Below are 22,490 nucleotides of genomic sequence, written 5' to 3'. Positions count from 1 at the left end.
TTCTGCAAAGGAAATTATGCATATTTCAACCAGATCTCTCTGCTCTACCCGAGATATTAGAACTTTGGTATTCTCCACAGCTGATCAATGTGGATTCAATTCGAGAGAAAGTTTCTACTTCCAGTGATACTTTTTGAAGAGATGCGCCGCTAGTGAACTGTGAAGTCTTGTTACAGAAACTTCAAACCTGCCTTGCTGGATTCCTGTCTTCGCCTAGGATATGGGAGCAAATGAAGCAAAACATCTTGCCTAGGTTTTGTAAGCCAGCAGGGACACCTGATGATGCCATATCGCTGCAAATGCTTAGTACCTACATCTCCAACGTCTGCCGTAGCCTGGGCCCTCGCTCTCACAGAAAATACATCTCTGTCAGTTTGCCCTGCAGAAGGTACATAACAAGCAGCAATCACTCCAGCCACATAGGTTGAATTAATAAATACTTAAATAAACAAATTAATGAATAAGCTGAGCCACAAATCTTATACCCAACCTTGAGTGAATGCCCAAATGATTTGAATAACGTTAATCCTAATAACAGCCGTGAGTGACATTCTAACCTTGCAGTAGAACTCTAAAGGACGCCTCACTTTAATCCCAAAGCACCAAAATCCTCTGCCCCCGTCCAAAGTTGATATAAAGCAATACAGGTTCAGGCTTCATTTGAAACTACACCTTGCCGGTGTCCTGGATGCTACCAGGTCACCTGAGTGATTAATGGAGTATCCTTTTGCACTTGTGCACTTTTGAGCTGTCGTTGGATAACAGTGCTCTGAAATATACCATTATTCCCGTTCTTTTCTCAGTGTTCGGCTCTGCCCCATCAGAATTTGGGCCTCAACCCTCAAACCACGTTATATAAAGATAGGTCATGAATTGCTTAACTCCACTGCTGCGGGTAAGTCAAGAATATTTAGAGTCTTCTTTTAATCTATTTATTTCTGCCACTCGGTATATAGGCTGGTAGAGACTGCATGTTGTACTACTAGGGTGATTAGCTTGCTCCATGTCCCCATGGCCACTTTTTCGAATCCTGGATTTTCATGTGACAAAACAAATTCACTCTGGGTGCCATAGTCTTGGTTTGCTTCCAACGAATTAATAAGAATGAAAAATGTGATATGGCTGTTGTGTAGATTAAAGAACTGAACTGAAAAAAGTCTGATGACATGAATTGAGGTGATCACCCCATGTAGTGCCTCTGAGGCTCTTGGGTGCTCCCCATTTAGAATCACAATTTCAAAAGAGGTCAAATAAAGTTGAGCTGGTAAGTAACTTACTTGTTTCGGGGGAGGGTGCGCTGCTCACCCCTAGCTCCTCTGCCCCAATAGCTGTTTTGTCCACCCTTAGAGCCAACGTTGTTGCTTTCACCCACAAAAATGGAGTCCCTGACTTCCAGACTTGAACCTTCATCTGTCGGGAAGGTTCCATCACTGCAAACAGAGAAAGATGAAGAAGCATAAGGTAACAAGAGCTCCCAAAATGTGGCCTAGATTTACAAAGGACTTGTGTTAACGTGATGCAAGGCAACACAAGTCCTTCTCTGGGATTTACTAAGCCATGTAAAACCACTTTGTGTGTCTTAATAAAACCAGAGTAATGCAGGATAACGCAGATCGCTTCTTTGTGTCAAACTGAGATTGTGTCAAAACGGTACGCTTTCCCAACAGAGGAATAATGAGGAGAAATATCTTTATTTCTCCTTGTTATTTCCTCTTTCTATGTGTGTTGCATTCTGCAGCACACGTAGGAAGAGGAAAATGCCTCCTAGATTGTTTTTGTGCAGGAAGGTGCACGTTCCTGCACAGAAACAATCCTGCCAGTAACACAGGCACCCTTGCACCTTGGCGCAAGTGTCACAGCGTTCGTACTAGGCAGCACTCAGTGCACCAGTTTAGGGAGAGAGCAGGAATGCATCATATCTTAGTAGATGTAGGGCATTTCTGCTCTTTCCCTGTCAAGCAACGCAGCACAACAAATTATCTTGCAGCATTACTCTGCATGACTTTTTGATAAATCTGCCACTGAGTGCACACGTGACAGCCCTGGTGACAGCCCTGGTACAGAACGCTTGCATCAGCATCTCTTGTGCACAGAATGTGTGCAGATAGCCAAGGATCAGTGAACCTGACCTCTATAGAGAAAGTAAAATATGTGAAACAGATAGAGCTAGGTTCCAGTTCAGAGGTCCTCAAATCCCTGGTCTCAATTAGAACCCTATATATCTACAGTTGGAACAGATACAGGGTATCTAGAAGCGAGAGAAGCTGTTAAGTACTACATAAATACAGGTACTTACCTAGCCAGAGTAAGCCCTATCCCGTTATCTGAGAACCTAGAAAAAGGAGTGAAATCAGGTTAAGCAACGTGTTATCTCACCTTGCAAGGCTAATCATGCAACTGCTTAAAATCAACTATAACTCAATACAAGACACCTGCCACAGGAAGGTGGTTTTGTTGAGGCACGATTCATATTGAGGCAGCACTAACTTACCCTGAATTCTGAAATATGATGTCACCTCCTCTGGCCCAGGCGCCATGGTCATTGTTTTTGAAAGCGATGAGACCGTCAATGACAGCTGGGACTCGTGGCTTTGCGGGGTCCGCATCTTTATGTGGGCGAAACCTGAAATAAATAGCAGGTTAGAGCAGCGCTGGAGGAAGAGGCAGCCCAGATGTTGCCATCTCTCAACACTAAATTTATTTGAAAAAGCAGAAGAACAAAAAAGGCAGCTTGGTCCGTATTTTTAGCTAAGGGATTACATGGTCCATGAGATGGTTAGCGCTGCAAGAACTGAAGTGATGAAAGCAGTCATGATATAGAAACAAATGAAAAGCTGATGAGTACTTCGGTCAGATGGCTCAGATATAAGCCTTCTTGTTTAAAGCTTGTCAAGCAGCACATCCATATCTGAGGGTACCTATCCTACACTGTAAGTCTGTTAGTTATGACATATTGTGAGCTGTCATAGAATGTCTATCCAGTGAAGCAGGTTGTGTTAAATATAACATTGTATACTGTATTTGACACACACAGTGTCGTGTGTTGCGATAAACTACATTGTGAATTACTGTACTGGCATGTATAGTGAAGTTTGTTCTGCTGTACTGCAATGTATAGGGTTGTACACTGAAGTGCAGAGTGCTTTAAATCCTGTTTACGGATCATCAAGAAATTTACATTTCGCTCCTCGTCATCTTCAGTAGGAAATACAAATTTTAAGAAAAACATGGAGACTACTATACTTCATTTTGGGGGTGATGTTTCTGGTTGAAAATGCAGGATTTTCGTTTTGTTAAGCTTCACCCCTACACGTTTCACATCACCATTGTAAACTCCTTCCTTAGGGCTGCAACCCTCTTCCACCTGCTCCTACCCACCTGCAGCTGCTCTGCCTACGATAAACCTCCCTCATGAAAACAGTAGCTAGGATCATGGTGTATAAGTCACTTACATATATGCATGCAGGGACACTTTAAAAACAGAATACTTCATCATACAAGTTCTTTATCAACTGAAATATTTTAAGGCTCTACAAATAATTTAAATATGACCCTTAAACATGAATGTCATTTAGGGGTCGCAGCTGCGACCCCTGGCTTGCCACTTGTGACCCCCAGCACTACTTCTTTTGCGACCCCTGGCCCCAGAGGTGGCAGAATCAGTGCCTGGAACAAAGGGGCAGCTCGTGCTAATGGACGATGGGGATCCACTTTCCTGGTTTACCATCAATTTGTTTATGACAGAAAATAGTGAATAATATTATTTACTATTTATGTAATGAAGATGGAGTACAATTAATTGGAATATTAGCCTACCTGGCAGTTAAGGTAAGTAAAAATGTTTTAAATGTATTTTGTATGCATGCTTGCAGATGAAAGTGTGCTTACGTGAGAAAGTGTAAATGTCCGTGTATGCGTAAGCATATGTGTGTGAGTCAGAGTAAAGGTCCAATGGCATGTGATGTCACTTCTGCTACCCCTGGCATTTTGGTGAATTGACACCCATGCCCTTAAAGCCTGTTTGTGCTGGTGTATTCTGGAAAAGGTATATTCAGTTTCATATAGTGGTGCACCATCTGTGTCGTTTTTCTGTCACTTGGATCTATATGTCTACGGTCATGCACAATAAAACAAGCATTTACAATGCAACGGGTCTCGCGTTTGCTCATGTTAGAGCTGATCACGTTGTAAACTCCTAACCCGACTTTTCACCTATCGGGCAAAAGTGCATTTATGTACATAACCCGAAAAAGTGAAATCAAGTATGTAAGGCGCTCGACTTCTGCCAAGCGAGATCGGGCTCGTAAATTAGAGAAAAAGAAGTCCACCAGCCCGATGGAAAACAGCGAGCCTCGCATGTTTTCTGTACTTGGTCGCTGCGCTGGAGGAGGGCTAGCCACCAGAAAAGGCTTGACGTATGCATGCCTTAGACTAATGAAAGCAAGCAGATTTGATTAGGGAAGCCCACGAACCAATAAAAAATACTGACGTGAAGTTGACAGGGCTCTGAGCCCTTTTCTAAATACAAAAGAGTCTCGCTGCGATACGCATGCGCGAGCACATGCAACGCAGGCTCGACCCTAAAAAAAGACATGGGCCATTCTACATTTTGATTTGGACTCTTTCACATTATTATTTACTGTTGTTGCACCACAATATGTATTTTTCTTTATTGTGGCCTCAGGTCGCACTCTTGAGCAGCAGGTGCTTATAGCGAGTGCACAATGCTTTTTCGGAAATTACTTACTGTGGGAGAAAGGGGAGGTGCTGTTCATTGGTTTCGCTGCTCAGTTTGTACTTTTGTGATTGATTTTGAAAGCCTTTGGAGAGGCACGTCACATGCTTAGCAAAGAAAAGTAGGAACAAAATGCACAAATTTGCCAGCGTACAAAATGTGTGTCTTTGGTAATTTGAAAATATTTTATGGACAAATTGCACAATGCACTTCTCCTCTTATGCATTACTCTTCAAAGACTGTGCTGGCATTCTTATTGTCATCTTGATGCTAAAAACTGTCTTAGATGTGTTGGCTGCACCCACGTTTCAGCTGCTGTACAAATGTCAATATAGGCATCTCAGGGTACCCACTGTTCACCTTTTACCATAGCCGTTTTTTTTCATTGCCCATCTGCTTGATAATATTCGAGTTTGAAGCTCAGGTGAATGATGTCCACATTGCTTCTGATCTAGTGTGTGCAGCTACTGTGGGCATACGTTTACCTGTCCTCTAATGTCAATATGTACAGCCTAACAAGTTGTAGGACCCAACCAGTCACAATCAAACTGCACTCAAAAGCTAAACAGTGGATGAACATAGCATATCAGTAAGCTTGGCCCTTGAAACTGAATTTAAAACTTTCAAGAGATGTATGACATGGTCCCTTACGTCTTTTGGTTGCATCCCTCTTGGAGCATAAGCAATATGTATGCATAAGATCATCAACATATGCAGCTGTGGCGGATTTCCGACTGTGGCTTATGTAGGAGTGTTTTTAGTCTGTATGATGGTACCTTTCACCTACATCTTTCTTTGTAGAAATTTTGTATTGAACCCAGACAGCATGAAAATGTAACTATTGAAGGGGTAAACTAACAAGTTTCCATGTGCGAGCAAAATATTGCGACTAATGGTCTATAAATGTTCTCCATGGACTGGTAACAATCCCACATGCGTACAATTGCCCCTTTAAAACTAGGAGCATGTGCGACTGAGAAGAAATTATGGATCAAGCTGGCTCCGTTGTTTAGTGTAATTGTGTTATGTACGAGCATGCATGTGAGAATACACGTGTTCGGTGGAGTTACTAGTGGTCTTCAACAGGTATGTGTCAGGCTTTGTGGTAGTATTTCTGCTCCTTGTCTGAATTATGAGTTGTACCTTACACTCCATGAGTTTCTCTTTGTTGAAATGTAATTGGTATGTGACATTGATCGTATCAGCCATGACACAATGAGCGATATTTGCTTCTAAAGTTTCATCCATCTTTCCTCTGCATGACCCCACGTGTCACACATGACAAAGTCTTCTGGTACTGCACTTCTGCACATTTGTTCATGGGTACCTTGTGATCTTTTGACTAACTCCTGGCTTGCAGAGGAGCAATATGGGGGAAGTTTGAGTAGATTATTTGCTCCAGGACATCATTTTATGTGTGGTGTGCCCTTCAAACGCATTCACCGAGTTTCATTTCTCTTATTACACATTTGGTAATCTGGACATTTGCTTTTCTTTCCCTTTAATTGCTCTTATTTCCACAAGGTTATTATATCTTACATTTTCACTTATGAAACTTTCATTTGTCCTTATCTGTGTGAAGTTGCATTTTACATGTGAGCAATTCTGTGTTTTTTTCTTTGCACAAATCCATTAATGAGGAAAATATGTTTTTTTGTGAGGAAACCAAGAAGTAACAATACAGTTGCAGAGACACACACCAGGTATAAGAGGTGCGAATTACAGAAGTGGCAAAAGGGAGGGCACGTTTTCAATGAACTGCACAACTAGGCTGAGTAGCACTAATACTCTTGGAACCAGGGATAGTTATAGCTCACATGCATATGGCAATGAAACTGTTGCAAGTCTTTGTTAAGCACAAAATAGGCATGTCGACCTTACACGCCACTGGAAATCTAGGATTTACTGTGAATCCCAAGAAATGACCCATCAGTATGATGCTTCCAGTGCATCTCACCCACCTAACAATATAAGTCTTTCAGTTTCTCAGTGACATCCACTCACCTGGCATTATCAATTGTCAGATACTCTCTGGGATTTTCAGCGCTCGCTTTTGTTGTCTTGATTCCTTTTCCAATGAATAATCCAGCCTGAAATTATCAACAAGTAGCTGAAAGCATCAGGAAGAAAATACAAAACCAATCACTGGAAAATTGCTAACACTTGAAAACAACACCATAAAGCACACAGGGGGTTCAAAATATCATCAAGAGAAATCAGTAAAACGAGTACCAATGACAGAGCGGGGACATTCACATAAAGGATACCCTAAGCACAATGAAGTGCAATGATTCGGAAATCCCTCTCTCTGAGCCTGCACTGAAGAACAACAACAGCATGGACTTATGAGAGTACATCTAGAATGTAGGTATCAGGCCCAGGATCTCGAGGTCAACAGAGAGAGGTTAACCAACAGACCCATCCTAACTTTGAGAAAGGATTGTTGGGGACTAGGCTTGCATAGAAAAGCAGGATTCGCGGAAAGGGGAACTCTTAATTGCTGGCCTGATTCACAAACTTAACCTTACACTTTCATATAAATATATATTTTATGGTATTCCCAAACTACAAGTTTAATTTTACTAACAGTAATGTTACGACTGCCGAGCCTCCGAAGTCGAGGTCTCTGCAGTTGGGGTGGAGAACCAAAGATAGGACTGTAAAGTCTGCACAGTCATAAAATTACTATTGGTAAAAGTAAACTAGTAGTTTGTGAATACCAACAAATAGTAAACTAACACAAAAGTATAAGTTTAACTTTGTGAATCAGGCCCTGCCTTTTTCCTAAATTTTTTATTTTTTTTTTTGCGGCAGAAGATGTAACACAAAGTAACTTCAAACAAGTATTAATTGAGACTATTTTTGAATGTGCAACCATACATGGTTTTAACAATGGGTTTAACAAATCATCTTGGCCACATAACCACTTGGGTTTTCTACCAGAATGTTGTCTTTTAAATGTCGATCTCCAAAAAGTATTGTAAAGTGTGATCTACTACAAAATCATAAAGAAAAGGGCACAGATGGTCTTTCTAGCACCATGGAAAATATGAAATATGAACTAAAGGAACTGTTCAAGAAAAGGAAACTGTACCGCTTGCTTCCTTCCTGCATCTAACTGCGAGTGACATTGAGTGCAGGTGTACCATAAAGCCTAAGCTACTAAATATACATATGAAAATAAGTTACTTACCTGTAACTGTAGTTCTTCAGTATTGGAATCTTTCATATATTCACATGCGACCCTTCCATCTCCGTCTGTGGGACTGATGGATGGGGATGTGAAAGTAAGCATCCTAAAGGTCGAGTGTGGACATATGATCCCCAGGATTTAAAAGGGGGAGGATTTCCTGAAGTGTTATCATACGGAACGACTGCTTCTTGTGGTATGTATTTAAGTCTCTGAGGTCTAGAATCAGACGCCATTCCTTTCACTCCTTGTGAACAAGAAAGAAACAGGAGTGGAACCCTTTCCCTCTGTCCGAAACAGGAAATCTTTCGATTGCTCCCTTTCAGAGCATAGTCAATACCTACCGTTTGAGTAGGGAGAGGTGGTTTTGGCTGGGGGTATGAGGAGATCTTGCTGGTGCAATCTGCAGAAACACCTGGGTGTGACCAAACTGTACAAGATCTAGGACCCATCGGTCCAAAGTGATGTGCTGCCAGTGCCAAATGTATTGGGAAATCTTTCCCCCTAGTCTTGTAGTCGAGGAAATCCTGGTAGCCGGAGCTTGGGTAAAGTCATTGTAGACGACTTGTGTCCTTTCCTTGGCGTCCTGCTCTAGCTCTAGACGTGGGTCTGTAGGCAGCCTGTGGAGGTTGTTTTTTAGGGTATTGTGGTCTGAATGGTTGGTAAGAAGAGGAGTAAGCAGGATATTTGTACTGCTGAAAGCCTCCCCTGTATGATGGAAAGCCTCTCCCTCTGGCACCTTGAAAGGGCTGTTCTCTGAATTGAAGAGTCCCTAGGGACTTTGCTGTGTCCGTATCAGTCTTTATCACTTGCAGGGTCTCATCTATATGTTGCCAAACAGGGCCTCCCCATCGAATGAGAGATCCAGGACCATAGTTTGGACCTCCGGCCTCAATGAAGTTGCACAAAGGTAACCCTGTTTCCTAAGAATGGCAGCGCTGGCAAGCTGGCGAAAGGCTGTTGTGGCAATATTCATCACACTGTCAGTGACCTCTGCTGAACTTCATTCTCCTTCCTGCAGGATTTTCTTTGCCTCTGCTTTGGCTTCCTCTGGTAGCTGGTCTAAGTATGGGGCGATGCCTGTCCATAGTCGCCTATCATACCTGCCTACCCTCTGTAGTAAGCTGGGTTCTGGTTGTAGTACCCCCCACCTTTTTTTCATGGTGTCCTTATGTTTTGGACCGAAGTGCACTGGGATCCTGCTAATCAGGACCCCAGCGTCAGTGCTCTCTCACCTAAATTTGGTTGCTGGTTACTTTTTACCCCACAATTGGCATACTGGTGCACCCATGTAAGTCCCTAGTATATGGTACTTAGGTACCCAGGGCATTGGTACACCAGGGGTCCCACATGGGTTGGAACATGTATTGTACCACTCATGGGAACCCATGCAAACTGTGTCTGCAGGCCTGCCATTGCAGCCTGCAGCAAATGGTACATGCACCCTTTCACCACCAAACCTGATCACTGCACTTAGACATTTTAAGTCACCCCTCTGGTAGGCCCTTCAGCCCAAGGGCAGGGTGCGTGTCTCTAAGTGTGAGGATACCCCTACAGACCCCAGGTCAATTCCTGGACTCTGTAAGTGTGGGGAAGCCATCCTATGGTACGTAGTGGACACGGGTCAACACAAGAGGACCAACTACATAATGGCTTCTCCGAACCTAGGTATGTTTGGTATAACACATATTGGAATCATACAACTACACCAATTCCAGTGTTAGTTGCAGGATACCGTGTACTCTGGGGTTCCTTATAGGATCCCCCAGTTCTGCCTGTGCAGCCTTATGGGGTCTTGCTGCCAGCCCATGCTGCTGCTGACCTCAGGCACTGTTCTGCCCTCCTGCTGGTGAGCCAGGCTCAGGCCAGAGAGGCAAAACAAAGGACTTCCTGCAAGGGAGAGGTGTGACCACTTCCCCCTGTGTATTAGGTGTCTAAGGGTTGGGGTGTGGTGGCCTCTGAGCGCTGCAAGGCTGCTTTGAAGAGCACATTCGGTGCCCTTCTTGCATAGTCCAGTTTGCACCAGTTCAGGAACCCATGGATCTCGGTCTGGCACAAAATTTCACAAAAGACAGGGGAGTGACCACCCCCCTGTCCAGCTCCTCCCCCAAGGAGGTGCACAGAGCTCAGCCAGGTGGCCACTTGATTCTGCCATCTGGAAATAAGATGTGTAGGGGCCCTTGGGAGCATCTGACTGGGTAGGCCAGGTAGACGATGTTCCTGACCCCCTCTGATAGGTAGGTCACTTCAGAGAGTGACCAATCCCCTTTTAGGATTACTTAAGGGCTCCCCCGTGGGTGGGTCCTCAGATTCATCAAGTAAGACTCTCCAAGGATCTCTCAGCAAGACATCTTCTTCTCTTGGCCTCTGGAACCGCTGCTGGTCTTTTTGGAACCAAAACACATCTGCTGATTGCAGGAAGACTCCCATTGCAACCTTGTTTCTCCGGATCCTGCAAGAATTCTGCAATATCCAAGGCTGTGCATCCTCCAGGGTCACAAGGACTGTTTGCATCTGGAAGCACAAAGGAATCTCTCTTGGTGTGAAGGAGTCACCCCCCTGCATCTGCAGGCATCTCAAGACAACGTCAAATGGTTGGTGGGGTCTGCTGGCCCATGGACATCTGAAGACCCTGCTTCACAGGTGGTTATTCTGGGTTCTGTTTGTCTTCTAACCAACTTGGGAGACTGTGGGCTGCTGTTCCTGCCACTGGACTGGAACCCCTGTGTACCGTAACTGTTGCACTTGCCAAGTCTTGTTGACTATTCCTTCAGGATATCTTCAGGCTCCAAGAAGCCCCAGCCTCCAGCACTCTGCAAGTCAAAGCTCAGCCCCTGTCCTGGAAATTCTGCGACATGGGACTTCTATTTTGTTGTGCTGGTAAAGCCCCCTTGTGACTCCCTGTGTCGCCTGAGGGTCACTCATGGGGGATCCATCAACTTCTCCTGGCCTTCCTGTGTGCTGAGAGTCAGCCCTGACTCCCCCTCATGGGTAGTGTCTCCTGAACTTTGTTGGTCCCTAAAACATTGCAAATACCTCTTCAGCTCCTGCTTTTATCTCCCAGTGCTTGTTGGTAACCTGGCTGGTCACTGACCCTCCTGCAATCTGACGACCAAATGAGGGACAGCTCATAGGTGACTCTTGGGATCTTCTGCAGCTCCTGGACCCTGCAGCTGGACTTCTTCTTCCACCAACTTACAGGAACTTCACCTTCAGGAGGGTGGGCATTGCCACCTGCACCACCTCGGCAACTCCAAGAGTGCTGGACTCTGTTTTCCTTTGAAGGTCCTCCACATCCAGAATCTGTCCCTAGGTTCTACCGGCCCGGTACATGGGTCATGACATCAGCTGGACAATCCGAGACATCCACTGACTTCAGAGAGAGTCCCTTTCCCCCCCTGCATCTGGGTACTCTGGTGTAAGTACTCTGTCTTCTGGGTATTCTGGGGTGGGGGTCCTCTCTAACCTTCCTTTCCTCTGCTGGGTCCTATGGGACAACTGAGTGGGCAACTACCTTGCACCTGGTTGCTGGGGACACTTACTATACATACCTTTAGTGTTTCTGTCTGCCCCCAGCCCCTAGCTAACTACCACACTTACCTTGGTTGGGTTCACTATTTCACATTTTCATTTTTTTTACTACATGGCTTGGCCCTCTCACAGGGCCCTGTCTATTTTTATGCTATGTCTGTTGGTTATTTTGTCTATATATTGTGTGCATATATCCCCAAAGGGAGATATATCAATGACAGTTTAGTGGTAGTGCTGGAATAAAGTATCCTTTATTTTTCTAACACTTGTGTGGTTCTTTCTTGTGAGCGAGTTACTGTCTGACTACTGTGGTATTGCAAGCTCTTTACATTCCTCCTGGATAAACTTCAACTGCTCGCCTCAACTATCCCTAGAGAGCTTTTGATATCTGGACACCTATTCACTATCACTAAGGGTTGCCTGGACTCATTATAGGGTGCCACACCATAAACTGAGCCAGTCTCCTACACCCTCTTTATCCGGGGGTGCTGTTATTGGAGCAGAAGGATTTTTAGATCTTCGCTGGGCTGCATCAGTGATTACAGAGTCTTGTTTTAGGGTGTCCAGTTAGGCAGGTGCATCCTCTGGAGCTTTATATTTTTTTATCCAGACAGGGAAAGGACAGCTGTAACTGTGGCTGGATTTCTCATCACTTTAAGGCCCAACTCCCAAATATAGTCGGCTATGAGCATGGACCTTACACTTTTTTGGAAGGGCTCTTCAAAGTCAGAAAGGAAGCAGTCCGTGTGCTTCGTGGGCATAGGAAGTGCAAATCTTTTCACAGCTCTTTCCAATAACTTACGGAGTCCCCCAACATCCTCTGGTGGTGAATCAACTGGTGAAGTAGAAGGAGAAGATGGTGTTTGTATGAGATAGTCATCCCATTCCATGTTATCTTGAAGCTCTCCTTTCTCCCTGTCATCATCAGAAGTTGCTGGGTCTTGAAGGAGGTTTGTTTGAGGTCTGCGGAATTGGGCAGTGGTAAAAGTTTGTGTATTGGCGTAGGAGGTTGAGACGCTGGTGACCTTGCCAGTGTAATTACCTGTTGTGCAGTAGATGCAGGTGGCAATTTTTTCCTATTGTCCTCAAGCATGAGTTGAAGGTCAGATATGAATGACCCGGGTACAGGAACCATTTCTTTGTGGTATAAGTACTGGTCCTGAGCAGTATAGTATGTTTGTGGGTTATAAACTTGTGCTTCATATTCATCTTTTCTATCTTCTTCCTCCTGGCGTTTAACATGCAACTCAGATGGGCTGTGTGCCACACCAAAAGCCCATTCTTCATCAGAATCGTCCTCTTCCAGCAGGTGTGCAGGTATTAGGTGTTATTTTGCTTGGAGAGGTGTTAGTTGGTGACAAAACCCTGCTCCTGTCCTCGGTGAGGTCGTCGACGATGTACGAAGTGGTGTAGAAGAAACTATGGGCTCCGTCGATGAGGAAGCCGTCGTCAGTTTCCCTGTCGCCAACGGCAGAGTGGTCGTCGATGGTGGCACCATCATCGCTGTCATCGATGGTAAAGATAGAGAGATCTTCAATGTGGACGGCCTCACAGTGGACGCCGTTGATGATGGTGTCGTCATCGTCATTAAAGTCGAGGTTGTACATAGCGTGGAGGCAGTACTTGTGGTAGTTGTTGTCGATGCTGCTGTAAATGATTTTGATGTTAATGATGAGGCTCTTGTTGATGGTGTGATTCTCGTCAGGGACAGCTCTAGGGCGGTGTGACCGGTGGCACTGCATTGGGTGCTGACTTTGGGTGGGGGTGCCATGTTTGCAAGTATATTATGATTTAAAAGCACCTGCTTCAGCGTTCCTTGCCTCCAACATTTTTCAGGCAACAATAAAAATGTCAAAATAACTGGTGAATAATGTTCTGCCTGGGGAGAGATTGGAGTTTTGAGGGGCACTGTTAAACGGTGGTAGTGAGGCAATTCGTGGCTGTGGTGTTCATGGGGGGGCGCCAACAAACATTGTCGCACAGGGAGCCACCAGCACTAAGGCCAGCCCTGATTCTCATCAACGTTTGGTCAGGAGGTGGTACAGATGAAGGCTTTAAAATAAAAGAATGCTGAACCCTCAGAGGGTGTGTAGGGGGTTCAGATGAAGCTTTTTTTAGTCTTTCTGAAGAGGATGGTAGTTGAGTCCTTAAGTTTTGAAGATAAATGGCTGAGGAGAACCTGAAGGACTGCAGCCTTTATAAGACCCATGAGTGGTATTTTTTTAGGCCTTCTTGGGCTGCTCAATGGAAGAAAGAGAATGAGGTGACCTTTCCATCTTTATTGCCCTTCTACAGGATGTGGACGAATCCTCACTGTCAGAGCTGGACACAAGCTCTTTTCTTGAATTCAGCTTCTGGAGCAAAAATCAGCAGCCTCCCTCCTCTGTCCTTTAAGGTTTTATTAGAAACGTTCTGACATATCTCGCAGTCTGTAGCTTAGTGTTCTGGAAAAAGACAATAAATGCAATTCTTATGTGGATCCTCGAAGTGGAGCCCATTCTTGCCATATGACTTACAGGCTCTGAAGAGACTCTTTTTCTCATTGTCTCACATTAATGGTGAAGAAAAATCTAATAAAACACCAATAAAAATCTTTGGTGTATGAAAGACAACTGTTGAAATAGATACATTTAGGGAAAAAAATCCCAGAAATAACTCTGAAAAGGTGTGACTGAGCAGAGCTCAGTGGAGACTCCCTAGCACGACGTGCAGTAGCAAATCTGAGAGACTGGAGCTTCTCACAGAAGTGTTCTAGATTGGCTGAAACCTATCTTTTGTCTCTTTTTAAATTGACTAGGATATGTCACTAAAGTGAAGAGCATATGGCCTTCATGCACTATACTTAACATTGAATTGGTATTATAAGGTACTGGGGAGTCCCATCTCGACAACAGGGAATGATTCAAGCATGTGAATCTACGAAAGTTCCAATACTGGAGTGTGTGTGTGTGTGTGTGTATATATATATATATATATATATATATACATATATATATATACATACATATCACCACTTCTGATGATGAAAGGCCTTTATATATATATATATATATATATATACATATACATATACATTTATTTATTTATTACTTACCTGTAACATCATTTCTCCAGTACTGGTAACTTTCATAAATTCACATGCTTGAATCATTCCCCATCGTCGAAGTGGGAGTCCCAAGGTACAAATAAATAGCAGTATTGAAGTCCTACCTAGAGGTCAATGTTAAAGGAAATTCACTTTAACAGTTTATTCACATCATTAGAAAAGACACAAAGTACAGCCAATCAGGCGACAGCACCCTTTAGAAACCTCAGCACAGAGGCCCCAGTCCCTCAGATTTTCCAGCACAAGTGTGATATAAACCTAGAAGAGCTAAGGGGAGCCTAAATGGAGAGGATGGTCGTTTGCATGTAAATCTATGAAATATATCGATACTGGAGAACTGAAGGTATGGGTAAGTATCCCATTTTTTCCTGCAGTATTGGATCTTTCATAGATTCACATGCTTGATTCAGAGTAGCAAGCAGTTACTGAACTTATAAACAGTTTATAGCATGAACACAATTTGTGGATGGTGGGTGTAGGAAGCTGGCTCTCTATGTAATGCACTAAAATGTAGTAAACTGTGCACAGAGTCCAGTGGATGCCCAATTGATATTGCAGAGGCAAACGTAGATAGTACTAATGCTCTATTTTATGGTAGTGTGGGTGAGCAGTTAGGCTTATCAGAGGGTAGTGCTAAACATTTGTTGTACTCACGGAGGCAATAAATGAGGCACACACAGAATAAATCTGAGACCAATTTAGAAAAATGACATTTCTTTTTAAATATGCTTCAAACCCAAGAACTTCATAATCAGGTAAGTAGACTTACAAGCACAACTACTTTGCAGTTTAAAAAAATCAACACAGTGCAATTTTTCAGTTCAGCAATGTTAATCTACGGGAGGAAAACAAAAGTACAGTTTTGCAGGTAAGTACACAACTTACAAATCCAGCCTTCGAGGTTTTAGGTCAACACCAGGCAAGGTTCAAATGAGTACCAAGAATGCACCCACAGGAGCAAAGGAGCAACCAGGTGGAGAGATCAAATTTGGAGTTCGGTTCCCAATGTTAACCAGTGGAGAGTGGGGATGAACAAAGATGTGCTTCTCACGGGTGAGTAAAGTGGAGTCAGGGGTTGATCTACTGGGGATGAGGTAAGCACAGGGGGGGGGGGGGGCACAAGGCACCACCAAACACACACCCTCAGTGGCACAGGGGCATATTAACCAGTGAAGACTGGGGGTAACCAAAGATGCGCTGCTCACAGATGAGTAAAGCAGTGTCAGAAGTCGATCTCCTGGGGTTGAGGTAAGCCTAAGGGGGACCACAAGGCAGCACCAAACCAACACCCTCAGCGCACAGGGGCGGCCAGGTGCAGAGTGCCAACACAGCTTCAGTTTCAATGTTAACCAATGGGGAAGATCACTTTTGGAAAAAGGCTGCATGTTCGGGCCAGGAGGCTGAATGAAAAAAACTCACAGCTGCCCAGGTAAGTTCTGATGCTAGTGGATGTAGGGACACCAACGGTCCAGCCTCCCAAAGCCCAGGGGCTCTGGATGCAGGGATGTCCTTTGGTGTGGGGAACAGCTTACCGGGCAGGTTGTAGTCAGAGGAAGTCTTCGGTTTGGGGCTGTAGGCTTTGAGGCAGAGTCCGTCAGGGGTCAGCCCACAGTGGATCAAACACAGAATCACTGGAGAACCTTCACAGGACTAGAGGGCCACTTGGACTTGGACCTTGGGTGTCAGGTGCAGAGGTGGGTCCAGCGGAGGTTTCGCGTTTCCTCAGGGAACAGTTCTTTTTCTTTTAAAGTTGGTGTGTTCTTGAACAGGTCCTCTGTTTTCTGGATATCCTGATCTTTATCAAAGGCAGGAACTCCTCCCAAAGCTTTGCAAGTTACTGGGTTGCAGGATGGGTCGTCTTTTGGTGCAGGATTATTGAGGTCTGCAGAAAGGCCGGTAGGGCTGGGGCCAAGTCAATTGGTGTCTGCAGTCTTCTCTGTTGATGTGTCTCTGTAGTGTTCAGGTCTTCTTAGGTCATCAGGAATCTGAGTTCAAGGTTCAGGGGTGCCACCTAAATACTGAATTTAGGGATGTTACAGGGAGTGCCAGATGGCAGCCAATGGTCTTCTCACTTTTAGGGCGACTACACTCTTTTTATGATCACTTCCGTTGGGATGTGGGCATAATCCTTACCCTAGTGGCATACATTTCTTCCAAACAAGATGAAGGAATTTAAAAGGTAGTGTCCACTTCAGCTCGTCCACCTCAGGGGTGGGTCTGGCACGAAGTGGGTACACCTCCTAATCTGCCTAATTTTCCTGCAAGTCCTGCCACCAAAAGTGGAGTCAGAAACTGTGGGTCGGCATTCTCTACCATTTGGAGAAGCCTGGGTCGCATTATAAAGGTGGCAAGGCCTTTGAAGCTCCCAGCTCTGGAATGTCCATCCTGCCTGGACGAAGTGTTAGCACCTCTGCCCAGAGCAGGCCTTTGCTCTGAGCCTTCAAGAGCAGTGGCTTTCACCTCAGGGGACCAGAACTCTGTCTAAGGTGGCTGCACTAGTTTTCACCCGTCAGTGTCCATGCTAGGAATTTGTAGGTTTTCAGGGGGGCCTCTGAATGCATGTATTAATAAATCCATCACTGGATTCAGTAAGTAAGGTAAGTACCTGCGGCTTCAGAGGGCAGACCTGAGGGGGTTAGAGGAGCACCGGGGGGGGGGCATAAGTAGGGACCAAACACACACCCTCAGCTGCACAGGGCGGTCGGGTAGAGGGTGCAAACAGAGCTTCTGGCTCCCAATGCTTTTCTATGAGGGGACCCAGGGGGTCACTTAGATGCTGCTGGCTGGATCCTAGGGACTGCGGGTGCAGTGTACCTTTGGGCGTCAGATATTTTCTTCTGAAGCTTTCGCGGTTGGGGGGGCCCTCTGGATTCACACTGCAGGCGTCATTGTGAGGAGCAGGCGAGGTCAACCCAGGGTGGGCACTTGCTCGGAATTGCCTGGGGATCCTCTCTAGCCAGTTGGGCCACCTGGACACGGGCTGTGAGCGTTGGGTGCAGAGTGGTCAGGATTCGCGGCTCTGGGGAGGTCCAGGAGTCATTTGGTGTAGTTTCTTTTTGGACAGGCCTCTGTCCTCTGGAGTTCATTGTCCTTTGAGATGCAGGGCAGTCCTCTGGAGCTTGGCAGAGGTCGCTGGTTCTGCAGGATGCATCACTTTTTCTTGTGCAGGTTCTTTGAAGCATGAGACAGGCCGGAAGGGCTGGTGCCAAGGCAGGTTTCATCTTCTTTTAATAGTCCTTCTTCTTTCTTGTCAGGTCACCAGGAATCTGATGACTTAGGTTCAGGGGAGCCCTTAAATCCTGGATTTAGGAGCGTTACAGGGGTCAGAGGGCAGAAGCCAATGGCTGAGGGTGGCTACACCCTTCTGGTGTTCACTCCCTTTGGGGAGGGGCACACAAACCTAACCCTACTGGTCCCTGTCCCCCAAACCAAGATGGAGGAGTCTGCAGGGAGGGGGGTCACCTCAGCTCTGGACACCTTAGGGGCGGTCCTAGCTGGGGCGGTCGCTCCTCCCAGTTTTCCTTAATTTTCCTGGACTTCCCGCTAAAAGTGGGGCTTTGTCGGGGGGGCAACTCCACAAGCTGGGGTGCCCTGGGGCACTGTAACAAGAGGTTTGAGCCTTTGAGGCTCACCGCCAGGTGTTACAGTTCCTAAAGGGGGGAGGTGTGAAGCACCTCCACCCAGGACAGGCTTTGTTTCTGACCACAACGAGCACAAATGCTCTCACCCCATGTGGTCAGAAACTCATCTGAAAGTGGCAGGCTGGCACAGACCAGTCAGTCCTGCACTAGCAGTTTGGTTAACATACAGGGGGCATCTCGAAGATGCCCTCTGTGTGCATTTCTCAATAAATCCCACACTGGCATCAGTGTGGGTATATTGTGCTGAGAAGTGTGATACCAATCTTCTCAGGATTCAGTGAAGCCATTATGGAGCTGTTGAATTTGTAATGACAAATTCCCAGACCATATACTCAATATGACTACACTGCACTTACAATGTCTAAGAATGTACTTAGACACTGTAGGGGCATATTGCTCAAGCAGCTATGCCCTCACCTGTCTTAGGGCTGTAAGGCCTGCTAGAGGGGTGACTTACCTATGCCACAGGCAGTAGTTTATGGGCATGGCACCCTGAGAGGGTTTTTCTTTTCTTTTTCTCCCCACCAGCACACACAAGCTGCAAAGGCAGTGTGCATGTGCTTCGTGAGGGGTCCCTCACGGTGGCATAATACATACTGCAGCCCTCGGGGGCCTTCCCTGGCAACAGGGCCCTTGGTACCTTTTACATGGGGCTTACCTGTGTGTCGTGGGAGTGCCAATTGTGAAAACAAAGGTACAGATTTAGAGAAAGAACACTGGTGCTGGGGTCTGGTTAGCAGGATCCCAGCACACTTTCAATCAAGTTGGCATCAATATCCGGCAAAAAGTGGGGTGATAACCAAGAGTGGCACTTTCCTATAACGCGTGTACCTTTATAATGCAGCAAGATGCACCTTAAAAGAGGCATGCACCACGCCTGACTGAGCCAATGAGAGGAGGTATGCCAGTTTCTCCTCAGACGATGCTTGAAGAGGATGTAAGTTGATACCTGATTCCAAATGCAGGAACGTTTCCAATGTTATCTATATGTTTTTGCAGTAGTATCCACTCTAGCCTTCGAGAGAATGTTCCTGCATTTCTGAGAGATATTTAGGTGTTGGAATTCATGGAATTCGGGAGCCATGCGCATAAGTGGAGAAAAGGTGGGTCTGAATGAAGGACCTGGCCTTGGTTTATTGTTAAGAGTGTTTGTGATGGTAGGGGTGTGTCCAAGATGGCAACTGTAGTGGGAGCCTAAATCAGAGCTCCACACCCGGCCGCTCATGTATCCTGTCTACAGGCGGCACCTACTATTTTTGATCCAGTTTCTGCCACCTGGGGGGCCCCGAGAGAGGGGGACCATTGAGCGCTGCAGCAGAGGCTGCTGTAGTGTGTCCAGGAGAACCATAAGATTGCCTGCGGCCGATTGGACCTACAGATGTGAGTGCAGGCACAGCACAGAACTGAAGCAGGGAGCCGGCTCAGCTTTCCCCCTGAGACCATCAGAGTACCCTGGCAGCAGCTCCACAGATGTGAGAATGGGAGGAGCTGCTGGGTCGGGAATGACAAGGAGCGGAATGCGGCCTGGCTGCTGGGGGCGTGTTGCAGGCCCCTGCGCAGCGAGGGTGAGATGGGGGTGAGGCGCGGAGACGCTGGGTTAGGCCCTAACCACACCCTGATGCACCTGAGGAGATTCGTCTCAACTACTGAGGGCTCGGCAAGGACCCAAGGAGGGCCTATCAATGGTGGAAACAATAGTAGCAGTGTGCCGGAGCGGCTGAATTGGCTACCGGCGTATGGGCCCTGGGGATTCCATCATACACCCCCAGACGATGACACAGCCTACCGGTAGAAGTGTGAAGGAGCGGGCAAGGCCCCTCTGCTGAGACCACACATAACATGGAGTTCTGAAGGGGACATTTGTTAGAGACTGCCCAAGAGATAGCAGGTGTGACGGAACGATACAGCGTGCATAGAATCGAGCACGGAGATGGTGATCTATACTCCTTGTGACAGAGGTGCATGTTCCCAAATAGAACTGGTTTTTGAATTGTGAGCAGAAATGAATACTGATCTACAGAGCCACACCAAGGCAATAAAGAACCTGATTAATATGATGCTACTTTGCTAAATCTGGCGGTGCTGCGATAGTCAAAGACCTGGAGCTACCTACCACTATCGTTTATTAAGGCACAATAAATAATATGGCTGTAAACTACCTAATGCCAGAGGCTACTCCCACAATAAATACTTTGAGCCCACACTGAGATATCACACCACAACACCTCTGGGAACTGTCAAACAGACTCACATTTCTACGGCGCTGTTCAGAATTTCGGTCCAGAACCCGAGTCATCTGGTTGGAGCCATAGTAGTGAATGTTTCCCCTCCACACTAGCGCGACCGCCGCCCACACAGGTGATCAGATGGGGAAGCCTAAAAATGTGAAACCAACCACCTTGGCGACAGACAGCTCGGAAACACAAATGTTGCCATTCAATGTCACTACTCAAGCCCTACAGCGCTTAGATGCTGCCCTCCACAGTCACTCCTCCCAATTTGAGAAAATTCTGCAGGCCATTTTAGACACTAAAACATCTTTGGAGTCCAGGATTGATGCGGTGACACAAGATGTTAACTTACTCCGGGCGGATCACAGCAAATTATCCAACAGGGTGGAGGACACGGAGTCAGCCATGGCGACACTGCACCCATCTGTCCAGGACCTCCAAACACAGATGAAGCAATTAACCACAGAAATGGTAACGCTACAACAGAGGGCAGAAGATATAGAGGGGTGCTCGATGTGAAACAATGTTCATTTCATGGGGTTCCTGGGGAGAGTGGAGGACACCAGTGCGGAGCTGTTTCTGGAGCAATGGTTAACATCCACAGTGCTTCAAGATAAAACCCCGAAATTATTTTCAATAAAGTGAGCCCACAGAATTCCGGGAAGGCCACCACCACCGGGTGCCCCTCATCGGCCACTGATCGCCTCCCTCCTTAACTACCGTGATAGAGACTTAATAGTTCAACGCTTTAGAAATCATGGGTTGTGGAAATTTGAAGGAGCAAACATCACTGCCTATCCAGACTTCACTGCGGAGGTTCAGAAAAAAATAAACTCCTTCTTCGTAGTCAAACAACGGCTCCGGGATCACAATATAAAGTATGCCTTGCTTTTACCCGCGAGACTACGAGTGATTAATGGACACGAAAACACACATTTTTGCCACTCCTGAGGACGCTTGGACATGGCTCCATGCTAAGGGTCTAGCCCAGCTCTCTAACGAGGAAGGAACAGTGTCACAATGGTTATTCCCGAGGCACAAACGAAAACGCCGTGCAGACTCCAGGCCCGGTCCTACCAGGGTGCAGGTTGCGGAAGAACGAACAAAGGTACTGCTAGATGCCACACAGCTCACGTCGAATCCCCTTGCTGTACTTCGAACGCTATCAGAATCTAACTCTGCACAAGGTGATCATAGTGACTTAGCTGACACCTGCAATAATCCAGTTACTACCCCCTGATCAGCTGATGACTTATAATCATGGTTAGGCCCAACAGGAGCAAATGAAGACCTCTAACAGGAGTGCACACACCTGGGGGTACACATCGTCCATACGAAACACCTAATATGGACCACAATACACAGAATGACAGTCGATGTGTGGACCGTGATGTTGCCCGTTGGATGTAAGTACTGCATTCTTCATGTTGGACCACCTAGATGGGCTGCCTGAGACCCGTCGGCCGTGCCTCCAGCTTCTGGACCCTGCTGGTGGCCAGGATTGAACACATATCTCATTCGCAGATGGAGTTGACTGCCATGCATATGCTATATCCTACAGGCTGGATGCTGGACATGAGCCAGCTCTTGCTGTCCCCACACAAAAGTTACCCTATGGAATTGTTTGATTGCGCATGTGTTTACTGTTTGCATCGCAGATACTGATGGGTGGATGATGGTTGCCATACTGTGCTCCGTTCAGGCACATTGCCACTGTTGTTTATTGTTTACACTGTTGTAATGAGCACAAGGCTGCACAATGCTACGGAGGTGGGGATTGTGAGGGTGCAGAGATGAACAGGGTGAGGGTCCCGGGCTTACAGCACACACACGTTCAACACAGAAATAGAGAGTAAGGTAGAGTCAGTTACTTTCCCACTTAAATGGAACGATCCCACATGAATACCCGAATTACACCATCTCTCCCTACTTATAATATTATCACATGGAATGTGCGCGGAATGGCATCCCCATCCAAGTGACACCGCATACAGGCTTACCTAAAACGTCAGAAGATACACATAGCCATACTCCAAGAAACAGACCTAACAGAGAC

The 22,490-nt window shown here is 46.1% G+C and overlaps 2 protein-coding genes across 3 annotated transcripts in view; both read right to left on the bottom strand.

Annotated features, from left to right (window-relative positions):
* The window catches only part of LOC138284333 (cell surface hyaluronidase-like), a 633,659-nt gene that overhangs the window by 362,419 nt on the left and 248,750 nt on the right, over positions 1 to 22,490 (bottom strand). For both annotated transcript variants that reach the window (XM_069223000.1, XM_069223001.1), the window contains 4 exons: positions 6,740 to 6,825; positions 2,492 to 2,623; positions 2,297 to 2,332; positions 1,278 to 1,430 (listed from right to left, as the gene is read on the bottom strand). In XM_069223000.1, coding sequence (XP_069079101.1) covers positions 1,278 to 1,430; positions 2,297 to 2,332; positions 2,492 to 2,623; positions 6,740 to 6,825 — 407 coding nt within the window. The remainder of the gene's footprint in view (positions 1 to 1,277; positions 1,431 to 2,296; positions 2,333 to 2,491; positions 2,624 to 6,739; positions 6,826 to 22,490) is intronic.
* CEMIP (cell migration inducing hyaluronidase 1) overlaps positions 1 to 22,490 on the bottom strand; it is an 899,136-nt gene that overhangs the window by 760,610 nt on the left and 116,036 nt on the right. The window lies entirely within an intron of this gene.

Source organism: Pleurodeles waltl, chromosome 3_1 (assembly GCF_031143425.1).
Source record: "Pleurodeles waltl isolate 20211129_DDA chromosome 3_1, aPleWal1.hap1.20221129, whole genome shotgun sequence".
NCBI lineage: Eukaryota > Metazoa > Chordata > Amphibia > Caudata > Salamandridae > Pleurodeles > Pleurodeles waltl.
The sequence above is the reverse complement of the archived record's forward strand: the minus strand, read 5'-3'. Positions and strand labels throughout refer to the sequence as shown.